The following is a 12,755-nucleotide window of genomic DNA, read 5'->3' as shown; positions in this document are numbered from 1 at the left end:
ACAGTTTCCAGCGATGAAGTCAACGACACTCAACTTGGCACGATCAAAATGCTCACCGGAACGAGTGCTTCCCGAAAAGGTCGGAAGATACTCCAAGAGGGTCGACGCGGCCCTGCCAGGGAAGCATACCCGCCAACTCTATGACAAGCTCACTCGGAAAGAAGCGACCACACTTGCGCAGCTCAGGACCGGAATGGCAAGACTGAATGGATATTTACATCGAATCGACGCAGCACCTTCAAGCATGTGTGGTTGCGGACAGGCAGCAGAGACGGTTGAGCACTTCCTCTTCCGATGCACACAATGGACAACGTTCAGAAGCGAGATGCTCCAGTGCACAGAGACACAGAGAAGCAATCCATCCTTCTATCTAGGAGGCAAGAGCCCATCGGACAACGACAAATGGATGCCAAACATGCAAGCGGTTCGAGCGACGATTCGATTTGCGCTGGCAACAGGCCGGCTGGACACAAGGCGATGAGAGACGGAACAGAAGGACCCCCCTAAAACACATCAAACCCGACAAAATCCTAACCACCCAACAACCCGTGCCACAGACAGCACGCACTGCTTCAGCCGCTGTAGATAGGACGTTGAACACTTGGAGAATAGGCTTCAAGGTGGGATGCTAATAATACAACTAAACCACGGGAATCCGAAGCGAGACGGCAGATATGGAGGAGTAAGCAAGAAATGGAGACATCTCTTATGGGCTTCAAGGAGACAGAGACACAAACTCAGCAATCATCAGATAGTCAGCTTTAGTGGCCCTTTCGGCTCCGCCGCCGGGCGTAATAAATTGTGTGTGTGTGTGTGTGTACCATGTGCGAAGGAAACACTCCGTGTTTTTCGCCTCGGGACTCCTGCGAGCAGGACCGCTGCAAGTAGTGCGTCTTTCATCAGGAAAAAGGGTGGCATCTGTGTGGGGTCATGTCGGATGTCGAGCAGCTTCGTTGCTCGACACATGGTAATGACACGGATAGTCATAGCACAGCAGTGAGGAAGCACAGGTTGTCCATGCAAGGACGGGCTCAGACGACCAGTGACATTCCAAGTACGATTTCTATTGTAGTAACCTTGACCTAGACCTAGATATGTAAAACACCGAGAATGGTCCCGATAACTAGTGGTTGATGCTTTTACAAGGACCCAAGTAATAAAGACCCTGCTGTCGTCAATGAAAGTTACTCGAGAGTCATGGATCCGTCTCTTCACATTCAAAGAGATCCAGCTCCGATTGAATCCTTCTGACTGGATCGTCCCAGTCTACCTCATCTGAGGTTAAGATGAACAATTTTTCCAGTCGCTTTTGTGTGTCGTCCAAGATCTGCCATTGATGGTTGAGCCTCTGGATGCTTGAACCGATGCGATCGATGACTGGCTGCAGTTCATTCGCTGTGTTCCTCCACTTTGATGCCTCGATGGTATCTCTTTTGGTGCTGCCGTGTTGCTCGGCTGAGCCCGCAGCTTGACAGTCTACGAGAGTCGCAAGCTTGCCTCTCGAATGACTTGCAGAGCGCACCCGTTCAGCCGAGATGCCGAGGCGAGTCAACGTCTTCTCTAGAGCCTGCTGACTGACCACCACGGGAGCATCGTTCTCGATCTCTGATGGGCGAATGTCCGTGTTGCGGCACACGAAATTTTTCAGGTGATCGAAGTTCTTGCCGCTCAGCCCACTCCCTCCTGAAGTGAATATGATCGTGATGTTGAGAGACACGACGCCATGAATTTCCATTCTGGCAGGATGCGTTGTCAAACGCCTTACATGGAGAGTAGGGAGGTGTAGTACGATGACGTTCAAAAAGGGCGGGAGGGCGGACTGATGAAATACTTCGCTCGGTGGCGTACCCATGGCACCCTCCGCGACACGATCCTTGTCCGGCAAGCAGGTTAAATGCGCCACTCGCCTGATGTGTCTTCTCGACAGTCATTATAGGCTTGGAGTGTAATCGGAAAGCGATGTCCAATTGTATGGAAAGCAGCCTTCCGCATGTGTATTTCCTCTTGAGACGTGATTGCTGCGGCATATGACTGCAAGCAAGTAGCCGACCCCGCCATACACCTTTGGACCGACCACAAGGATAGGTGTGCATCTAGTCTACCAGTTGGCTACTGCTGCCGTCGTAAATGGCTGGATTGATGATAAAAGAAAGCTGCACTTCACCCATTGGAACGCTTCCAACCCGCCGATTCCCTTTCTAGAGGAAGATCTGGACGAGGGCCAACGCACACATAACCAAACTCGCCACCAAATCACCAATCGATGCTCCAAAAACATCCCCCTTGCTTGCTTCGACGCCGAGCAAGTCTGCGACAGCTTGAGACGTTGTATGCAGCGAAACCACAAAACCCGTCACTACCGCGAAGAGCACGACAGCAACAACGTTCAACCCGAACGAGACAAAGCTGAGCAGCCTAAACTTGAGGCCGGCAAGCAAGAGTATAGCCGAAACTAACACCAACGCGAGCCCGGCGGACAGAACGGTCTCCAAGTTCGGACATTTGTCCACCAGTCCTTGCAACTTTTCGATTTCCTGGGGCGAAGGGAGGAACGGGGCAAGGTCTTGGACCAGACGCAGGGCAGAGCCAGGGATGGCGGCGCACCGAGAATCCACACATGCGTACTTTGTTCCCACGGACACGCTTGACGGCAAACTCGCGGCCACCAAAGACTCTCCTGACGCGACTGCGGCGGTGACCACGCTGGACGCCGCGCTCTTTACCGCCGTAGCAATAGACCCAACCACATCGGGAACCTGGACGAAGCGTCGAGCTTGTTCATGCAGCTTAAAAACTGTTAGTCACGGCTTCTCATGTCGACGGGGAACGCACCAAAATCTGCACTATGCCCTTTTTCTCGTTCGGTTCATCTTACAGGACCCTGACGGTGACTGCAAGTATCGCTACCGCCAAGATGACGTGGAGGGCTGTGGCTACTCTGGAAATCATTGTGACAAAGAAGGCCAGTAGACTTGCTTGGGCGATCTAGAGAAGCGAACAGGAGACCTCTAAGAAGCGAGCGCATAAATAGCGTGACGCGTATGGTCCATCGTCTCCCTCAGCGCGCACAGGTAGACAGACTAGAGCTACTTCTGACAGCATCGGGTACATTGAAAAGTACACAACACCGAAATGCATGCATTCGTCACCGTCACCGCTGTTTATGGATCTTTTTGGCTGACAGGAGGTGCTGTGAAGGACGGGGCCCCCTGCTACAAGGTTGACGCTAACCTACCTACCCCGCTTACGAACCACCCCCACATCCGAACCATCCGAAAACCCTGCATTTCTCCTCCTTCATCAACATCACCACCTTTTTCAGACTATCACAACAATTGCAGTTTTTAACTAAACAACGCCCTTTTTTCAAGATACCTTCCTTCTTATACAATGAAGCAATATACCGAAGATCAGCTCCAACAAGCCCTTGCAGATGTGGCAGATGGGCGCCCTATTCGCCAGGCTGCTCGCGCATGGGGCATACCATACCCTTCACTTCGACATCGTCTATGCAGTGGCAGGCAAAGCAGAAATACAGCCTGGGTTAATTATCAGCGATTATCCCAGGCCCAGGAGAGCAGCCTAGCTGCCTATATAACTACTCAAGAATCCCTTGGCTGCTCCCTTACCCATCAACAAGTGAAGGGTCTAGCAGAGCGTCTGCTGGGCAGCACTAGGGATGCCCAACAGCCACTAGGAAAGAGATGGATACATCGATTTAAGCAGAGAAACCCATCCATCATCACTAAGAGACCTAAGGCCATGGACTCTAGGCGATATAAAGCACACTCTGCTGACGTTATCTAGGCTTGGTTCCTACGCCTAGATAACATCCCTGCCATCTAGGGCATCCATCTATCTAATAGATGGAATATGGATGAGACTGGTATTATAGTGGGCAGGGGAAGCAATGGGTTAGTACTGGGATCTTCAGCATCACGGGCCATCCAGAAAAAACAGCCTGGATCCAGGGCATGGGTGTCACTAATCGAATGCATCTCGGCTGCTGGAAGCTCCTTGCCTCCTATAGTCATCTATAAGGGCAGGTCAGTCCAGGCCCAGTGGTTTCCATCAGATCTATCCCCCTATGATGGCTGGCACTTCACCTATTCAGACAATGGCTGGACAAACGACCAGACTGCCCTTGACTGGCTGGAGAAGGTCTTTATCCCAAGGACTAGACCTGCCCAGCCAGATGAGGCCAGACTGTTAGTTATGGATGGGCATCACAGCCATACAACAACAGATTTCATGTGGCAGTGCTTCCAGCATAACATCTATCTGTTATATCTGCCCCCCTATACCTCTGCTGTCCTCCAGCCTCTAGATGTGTCAGTCTTTGGACCATTAAAGCAGGCCTATAGGAAGGAGGTTGGAGATGTCTTTGACTGGTGTAGTAACTCAACAGTTATTGGCAAGAGGATCTTTCTAGGCTGTTATTATAAGGCTAGAAGAGCAGCTATAACCAGCTAGAATATAAAAACAGGCTGGAAGTGGGCTGGGTTATGGCCTGTCTCCTTAAGGCATCCCCTATCTAACACCATGGTTATTAAGGCAACCTCCAGCCAGCAGTCCAGCCAACAGTCCAGCCAACAGTCCAGCCAGCAGTGGGACGAAGCTGTATCTGTTGCCCTATGGTCAACTCCTCGTCGCCCAGCTGATCTGCGACATCAATTACACCTATTAACCTAGTTAGGTAAGGATGACCTAGATACCCATACTATTCGTCACCTATCTAGAAAGGTGCAAAAGGGCTATGATGAACAGGCAACTAGACTAGTAATACTAGAGCAATAGGTCCAGCAACTGCAGGGCCAGGTGCAGGAACAACGCTAACGTAGGAGGAAAAAGGTCCCTATGTCGCCTAACAGCAAGTTCGCAAGGATAGAGCAGATCCAACAGGCTCTATTGTCCTCCAGCGAAGCAGAGGATAGTCTAGACGAATCCAGCGCATCAGAAATGCCTAGTGAAGCCGAAAGCTGCATCTGGGTAGGTGGTAGGGTGGAGGAATAGAGGATGGGAATAGTGGCATATGGGTGGTGATGGTGGTTCGGATGTGGGGGTGGTTCGTAAATAGGGTGGGTGGGTTATCACTTTCGGAAAGCGATAAACGGCTTTGGACATAAAGCCAACCTAGCAAACAAACGGTGCGGACTTTTTGTAACTCCCAACGAAGTAACGTCAGCTTCCGGCGGTTACTGCTCTTTGACTTCTGCGTACCACGCCAGCTAGAGTAGCCATGAATGGCTGTGTCGATGAAGTTCCTGGAACAAGAGAGGAAAATGGATTGGGAACGGCCAGAATGCAAGTGCCGTCTTTTTCATTGCTGTACGACGCACGAACGGCCGAGATGATGAAGAACTGTGAGTGATACCCCACCAATGAACTTTCACGAGGTTGCATCGACTGCACTATGACAATAAGTTGATCATTATGAAAGCTCTTCTAATCCAAATAGTACTCTACGCTATGCGTCATCAACGACCGTCTGAGGTGACTGCTTTGCATTGTAATTGCACTGTTCGGCCCAACTTGTAACCTATCCATCCCAGCTCGCAGACGGCTAGCTCGTGTACTCTAGCCAGAGCCCACCAACCTTGAGATTGGAATGGCTGGCCGCGGATGGAGGCCTGCGTAAGCAACAAATTCGGGCTGTGTTAACTCTTGGTCTGCCTTCAGATGATAGTTTTCAATCATCAGTCGGTATCTTGGGAGACTGCCTTGAACCAAAGCTGTGCATAGCGCTTTCGCAGCTTCTACGTAGCTCGAGAGCTCGTTGTGCGTATTATCGAGCCGCTCGCGGACCTGCTGGAGCTGATCTTGCCGCTCTTTTTTTCTCATACGCTCTAAATTTGGCTTTTCTGGTAGAACACAAAGAAGCACATACTGAGCGGACCCCCACTCGTGGCGCAGCTGGCAGATATCGTGCCAGATTTCAAACCGTGACTGGAGAGACCTCATTTCTTTTATTTCGGGCTTGGAAATGCTGATCTTGACGTCTTTGTCACTACCGAGACGGGCCATCTGCCGGTAAAACAGCACGCCACTGTAACGGCGGTAGAACTCGCTCTTGAAGCCGTTCTTGATGGCAGACCATATCACTGACAGTTCAGAGCTTTCTGACGTGCGAACACTTCGGTAAAAAGCCACGGCCTCGCTCAATATGTCAAGAATGGTCCTGCACTGCTGGGACATTTCTGGCGGCATCATCGGCATCATCGGCATCGTCATGTCGAGGACCCGACCGCTGCGCAGCGACGTGACCTTTTCATTGGGGGGGCCGGTTGGATGCGAGGACGACGATGGATTGTGCGGGGCTTGTGCCGACGCAATTGTCCCCGCTTCACAAGTCCGTTCTCTGGACAAGGGGCGTTCCTCGGCCGATAGAGAAGACCGGCTTGCTGGCCCAGGAGAGGCATCGAACGTAAAATCGCCGCCGTCTTCCATGTCAGCTGTGAAGCCCGAGCCTGCCGGTGAGAGATCGTTGCCTTCGCATATGAAAGCATCGTCGAAGAAGACAGAATTCTCTGCTTGTGCTTCCTGAATGCGGGTGACAACATCAGAATCCTTCACGTTCAGGCTTTCCATCAACGTTTCCATGAACAGTCGTGCTCTCGCGTTCCGGAGAAATATGGGGTCGACAAGCTGCACCGGCACCCCTCCGTCGGCCAGAATTCGCATACTCAACAGCATCAGCACCCCCGAATCTTCGAGACGCGCCCCAAGGAGAGGCTGGGAGAAACGAATCAAACGACGAGGAAACAAGACTTGGAGCTGCTGCTCTAATTTTGAGCCATTTTCAACGTCTAGGCCGTACAACTGCACACAATCTGTGTAGACAATGGCGGCAAACCATGTCCTGTTGTAGCTGCATGGAACGAGCGTTGTGACGTCTGGCGTTCCCCAAAGCCCTGGTAGGTTTTCAATGGTGCTGGACGTAATATGGATGGGATCTTGAAAGCGGAAAGAGGGGTAAGATGACCGCAGTAGCCGGAGATAATCGGTGATTACATCGGCATCTACGTGATCATCTTGGGCAAGACGCCACAACGATGGAGTGACGCCTAGTTTTGCGGTATTGATAGAACATCCCACAGTCTGCATGTAGTTGATCCATTCGTCGGTAATATGGAATGGCATGTTTTCCTGCTGGGAGAAACTTTCCCTTGGTGGGAACTCTACAGCTGTCCGTTCTGCGTCGTGGCAGAACGCCAGCGGGTAGCGACTTCGAATGAGCCGCAAAGCGCATTGCAGCATCTCCATCGTTGCAGAGCAGAAAGGGTGTGTAGCAAGACGACGGAAAACTTCGTACTCGTCCATGTTGAATTGAATGCGCGGTGAGACCTCAGTTCAACCAACCTCTCAGAAGTGTTGACGAGTTTTATATTCAGGCGGTAGGACTGTGTACAAGCTGGGATTCCCAAGGCTTGCTCGGAGAAAATTCGAGGACCCTCGAACGCGACGATTGCATCATAGCTGAAATTGGCTTTTGGCGTAGGGACACAACGTGAACCGCAGCTTTTGTCTCCTGTCAATAGTGACGGCGACAAACGACAGTTCAAGAAAAGAAACAGGGCAACAGCGGAACGGTGTCAAAGGGCGGATCTCCAACAGCAGTTCTGGCAGTCATCCGCCCCGAGAACGGGACAACAGGACAGCATAAGTCGACTGTCGACCGTCGACCGCCGACTGGAGGAGCCAATGGCCGGACTCAAATGATTTCATGTTCACGTCCAGGGGCAGTAGATGAATTTGGTGCCTGTTTGCCTAAAATGCCCATAAGGCCGAATGAAGGTGGGTTTCTAAGCGAGTGCCATGACATGAATCCCAGCTATATAAAGACGGTATCGTCCTTCAAGCTCAGACCTAGAGCTAGTGCAGTGCCTCTTTGCAGTACACATCGTGGGAAACCTTGCTTTGCTTTTTACTTTTGAATCCACCTCTCAATATGCATCGCCAGCAGACTATTCACTTTGATGCGCCAGAAGATGTTGGCCTCGGCAGAGACTCTATAGTCGAATGGAAGCCTTCGAGACGCCAGCTCTCCATCATGGCAACACTGGCTTTGCTATCGCTCATGGTTGCTCTCGACGCCTGTGTCATTGTCACCTCGTTGCATGTCAGTTGTGTCTCCAGGGCCGCTCCCATCACATACCAAGCTTACAGCCGCAGGTTATCATCGAGGACCTCGGTCTCAGCACATACGACGGCTTCTGGATCGGCACGGCTTACCTGCTGGCCAACGCCGTGATGATGCCTTTCATCGCAGACCTTAGCCATGTGTTTGGCCGACGGCCGTGCTTGACCGTTTCCGTCGCTTCCTTCGCTCTCGGTACCATATTCTGCTGCGTGTCCAACTCGATCGGCTTGATGCTGGTTGGGCGATCTTTCCAGGGCGTCGGCGGTGCTGGTATCATCGTCTTGTGCTTGATCATTTTCACCGATATTGTTCCCCTGCGACTTCGGCCCAAGTGGTATGGTCTAGTGTGAGCAGCTTCTGGCGAACTCTTTTTTTTTGCTTCGGTCCGCTAACACGCAGGTCATCCACAGTCTGGGGGCGTGGGCGTTGGGCAACTGTATCGGCCCTATACTGGGCGGCGTCATTGCCCAGAAAACGTCTTGGCGTTGGATATTTTACATCATGTTTCCGTTCTGCGCCGCCGGCTTGGTTCTTGTGCCCTGGCTGATCAACATCGAACCCCCCGCTGCTGCAATACGTGAGAAACTGAAGAAGATTGACTGGCTCGGTAACGCCCTGTTCGTCGGCTCGGCAACGTTGTTGTTGGTGGCTGTCTCTTGGGGCGGCTTGCGCTACAGTTGGAGGAGCGTCGGCAGTCTCCTGCCTCTGTTTCTCGGTGCGGTTGGCATGGTCTGGACGATGATCTACGAGTCGCGCTTCGCAACATATCCGTTCCTGCGTCGGCGACTTTTCCAAAATGCCAGCTCTATCGCAACGTATGCTTGCGGCATGATCCAGGGGCTTGTGGTACGGTTGACATGGCGTCGCGTGCGCGAGATAGAGTGCTAACGATGAACACAGATGTACGGGCAGCTGTACTACGTGCCTCTTTATTTCATGGATGTCAGGACCTTCACGCCGGTCCAGACCGGCATTGCACTCTTCCCGGTGATGTTTACGCTGGTGCCGGCGTCCATCATCACCGGCCGACTCGTGACAAGAACGAACAACTACCGGTATCCGATCTGGGTCGGCTGGACTCTGGCCAGTGTTGCATCCGGTCTGATGCTGCTCTGGGATGCCGACACGCCATCGAAGGTATGGGCGCCGACGCTCGTTCTGCTTGGTCTCGGCCACGGCGCCATTCTGAACGCGCAAAACATGGCCTCGCATGCCATCTGCAACGAAGGCGACGAGGGCATTGCCGCCGCGATGTATGCCTTTCTCAGACAGTTTGGCATGGCACTCGGGGTCGGCGTTGGCGGCTCCACCTTTCAGAACGTCATGCTGCTCAAGCTGGAGAAAAACGGGTTGTCGGCCGCCGGTGTACACGGAGGTGCCGACGCTGTCGCGGCCATTTTGAGCGCTTCCAACGATCCCGAGCTGCGGCCCAAGATCTTGGATGCGTACGTCTACGGCTTGCGAGGCGTCTACGGCCTGTACGTTGGCATGTCAGGAGCGGCGCTTTTGATGAGCCTCTTGATCAGAGGTGTATCAATGAACAAAGATCTTCAGTCCGAACGTGGGACACGTGTTGAGGAGACGGGGCATGGAGAAGTCCAGCAAGCCCAGGATTGAACGTGCTTCTAATCCGGTGTTTATGCCCACACCTGCAGTGCCACAAGGTTATTGTGAAGCTGAAGCTAAGATTCTATGTATCAAAAACAATTCTTAGATACCAAGCATCCCCGTACGATCTGAAGAGGAAATGGCAATGGCAGTCTTGTGAAAAGCAATGCACGGTTGGTGGGAATCTTGCACACAAAGGTTTCAAGTAACATGCTTGTCCGGCGCCGTCGTGGGTTTCCAGCATCGCAGAACTGTGCTATTGACGGTGCTACCTCTCATGCATTCTACTGGCGGCCGTCGCAATCAGGAAGCGCCCCATCAAAACAAGTCGGAGCATAGTTCGATGACTTTAAGGTGATCCATGCCCAGGGACGGGGCATCCTTTCACACTGTTTCCATACCCCATGGCAAGGTGTACGCATTTGGAAATGTTGACGTATGCGATTGGCTTCCGCCGAGCTGAGTCAGCCGTGCAGACATCCACATTGTTGACGGGCTAACTTGACCAATAGAATGGCACAATTCCAACCGCATCGGCCGCAAGCCAATTATCAAGGGTCGCGTTGGCAAACAAGTGTTAGGTCTTCAGTTCCGCAGTGTCGTACCTGCCGTACTTGATTTCATGATTGGATTACTGTGATACATTCCCAGAGACTCAGGGCGTGCGCCAACAACACCCCCCAATCGCAAGCCACAACAGGACGTGTGATTGTAAATAGACATCGCAGAAGGTCACAAACGGATCAAGTATGCGACGGGCCATTCCGCTGTCCGCCAACCATCTTAGCTGCTATGATCATAAGAAAGATGCCGCTACGCCATGAAACGCAGCTCGTCAACGCGGGGCACCAGAGACAATAAGTAGATCGAGACGAGCTTCTCACTCGCTCGTGGCTATTGCTGTCCCCTCCCCTTCCCCGCCTTTTTTTCTCTTTTCTCCCCCCTTTCTCTCATTTCTTGCATTTGTTTTTTCCAATGCTTTTCTCCTGAAGCTTGACTATTGGCGCTCGAAGCACATCACACATCAACACCTCTCAAGTGGAAAGCTCACGAATCACAATGTCAAAACCCCACCAGCTGACTTGCTCTGTGTTGACCACGTTTCCGTGAAAGCCTTGGCGGCCACAGAACAAAACACCACTATCGTTCCCGACACCGTCGTCTGAGAAACGTCAGTTGTTTGCGACTACACGGTAGATCGTGCATCCTACTCAGGTCTATGCCGTGATCAGCAGTATGTCCGCCGCCGGCTTCAGCCTCCGTACTGCACTTGTAGTTGGCCCACGATGTTGTCAAGTTGTCGGACGAGCAAGAGCCCGCCGACCGAGAAAAGTATCCCCTAGAAGTGATTGGTGTTTTGCCACAGGCTATCGGGGATGTACTCACTGGTCTTGTGCCATCAAATTACCGTCATCATTGACCAGGCAATGGTTCAGATCGAGGACAGACCAGCGCCAGGTGCCTTTTGTGGTCCTGCAGTACGCGGCCATCTTGTTCTTTTAGTTCCTGAGGGTACCCCAGTCAACGCAAGAAGATAGAAAACCGCGTGGTGGGAGGAAGCCCCCTCTTCCTATAAGTTGGGCTGCAGTCCATTCTCCTCTTGCGTGTCCCAAGAGACTGCATACAATAGCCAAGCGGCTCAGAGCTTTAGTAACTGAAAAGGCCATCTCACGCACAATGATTGACTTTTTGACGAAGACAGACACATCCGCGTCAGAGACGGCAACGTCTTTATACCTTGAACATCAGCCGATATTGACTGTGACAATGAGCACGGCGGATACGTGCTACATCACAGCGGTGCCCGTCCGTGGTCCCTTTTTGACTCTGACCACCCTTACGGGTGCAGAGCATGTATTGTGCATGTACTTTGATGGGTATCTTGGTACAGCACTGACCTCTCGCATGACGACTCAAGGGGCCCAATTTGGCATACTTTTCAGCCACAGCAGACCTGCCATGTGCCGTCCGCGTACGCGGAATGAGTCCTAAAGCAAGGAAGATACATGAACCACCATAAAGTCGAATCCGGCTTTTTCTCTGCTGAGTATTGAGCTGAGCCGAAGCGCGTCTATGTGCGGGAGGGCAGGAAGCCAAACCTGGACTTTGTGTCAATGTTTAAAAACACTATGGCCAGTGTCTGTCAACTCTTCTTTGCCACACTTCAAAGCACCTTCTTCGCAATGACACCAGTCGAAGTTGGCATCATTGGAGGACTCGCAGGCATACTGTTTCTTCTGACTGTGTTGTTATGCAGCGTTTGCAGCATCAGGAGAGAACAAAAGCGTGGTCATCCCACGGCCTATGCTGTGAGTCGTGCCATGGTTGGGCCCACACCGCATTACCCTGATTATTACTAGATATCTTGATTCCTATTTGTCTAGCACTTGGCAGGACCGGATGCCGCGTGGGGGTGCACGGAACTGGCGACGTTTGAAGTGGTCTGGGCTATCAAGCTTTGTTTGCAAAGCCGAGGGTACGAGTCGTGATGTTTCTCATCAATCAGCCTTAAGCTGCACTGCATAAACGAGATACACAGCCCTTGACCTGTGTTGCATGTATGAGGTCGAGCCGCCTGAAGTGTGGGCACCTGACTGCAGACGTGTGAAGCGCACATGACGGTTTTTGGCTCTCCAAAAACCTCCCACCCACGGAGCCGGCACAAGTATAACACTGCTCTTCCCCCTTTGATCAAGACCCAACTTTTACTACAGGATCAGCCATCTCAATCACCAGCTTCAATCAATTTCAACTATGGATGCAGATGTGGCTACGCTGCTAATGCACCTAACACGCCCACCAAAGTCGTACATGAGGCTTGACGACGTCCTGCTTGAACCTCGAAGGAGCAGAAGATACAGCAAACGCGATGCAGACCGTCATGGCAGATATTCCTAGTGATCGGAACTGGCCTGACCACAATATTCATCTTGCAAACCGGCAAACCAGTGGAGATGATAAAGAAGACGAAGAGGATCGACAGCGTCATCCCAGCGAGAGCGAACAA

At 52.1% G+C, this 12,755-nt stretch overlaps 4 protein-coding genes across 4 annotated transcripts; 1 reads left to right on the top strand and 3 right to left on the bottom strand.

Moving 5' to 3' along the window:
- Positions 1-1,195: 1,195 nt before the first annotated feature.
- Positions 1,196-1,852, bottom strand: CDEST_02061 (uncharacterized protein; the record flags this gene model as incomplete). The annotated part of the gene is made up of 1 exon (XM_062918220.1): positions 1,196-1,852. One exon carries the CDS (start codon positions 1,850-1,852, stop codon positions 1,196-1,198), a length of 657 nt encoding a protein of 218 aa, XP_062774271.1.
- Positions 1,853-1,965: 113 nt separating this feature from the next.
- Positions 1,966-3,052, bottom strand: CDEST_02060 (uncharacterized protein). Its single transcript, XM_062918219.1, has 2 exons — positions 2,876-3,052; positions 1,966-2,786 (listed from the first exon to the last, which is right to left on the bottom strand). Exons 1-2 carry the CDS (start codon positions 3,023-3,025, stop codon positions 2,199-2,201), a joined length of 738 nt encoding a protein of 245 aa, XP_062774270.1. The 5' UTR covers positions 3,026-3,052; the 3' UTR covers positions 1,966-2,198.
- Positions 3,053-5,577: 2,525 nt separating this feature from the next.
- Positions 5,578-7,320, bottom strand: CDEST_02059 (uncharacterized protein; the record flags this gene model as incomplete). Its single annotated transcript, XM_062918218.1, has 1 exon — positions 5,578-7,320. One exon carries the CDS (start codon positions 7,318-7,320, stop codon positions 5,578-5,580), a length of 1,743 nt encoding a protein of 580 aa, XP_062774269.1.
- Positions 7,321-7,948: 628 nt separating this feature from the next.
- Positions 7,949-9,757, top strand: CDEST_02058 (Putative major facilitator superfamily, MFS transporter superfamily; the record flags this gene model as incomplete). The annotated part of the gene is made up of 4 exons (XM_062918217.1): positions 7,949-8,119; positions 8,173-8,486; positions 8,551-8,986; positions 9,041-9,757. 4 exons carry the CDS (start codon positions 7,949-7,951, stop codon positions 9,755-9,757), a joined length of 1,638 nt encoding a protein of 545 aa, XP_062774268.1.
- Positions 9,758-12,755: the final 2,998 nt, after the last annotated feature.

The sequence above is a fragment of the Colletotrichum destructivum genome, chromosome 1 (genome assembly GCF_034447905.1).
Source record: "Colletotrichum destructivum chromosome 1, complete sequence".
In the NCBI taxonomy this organism is placed as follows: Eukaryota; Fungi; Ascomycota; class Sordariomycetes; order Glomerellales; family Glomerellaceae; genus Colletotrichum; species Colletotrichum destructivum.
Note: the sequence above shows the minus strand (reverse complement) of the source record. Positions and strands in the feature narration are given on the sequence as shown.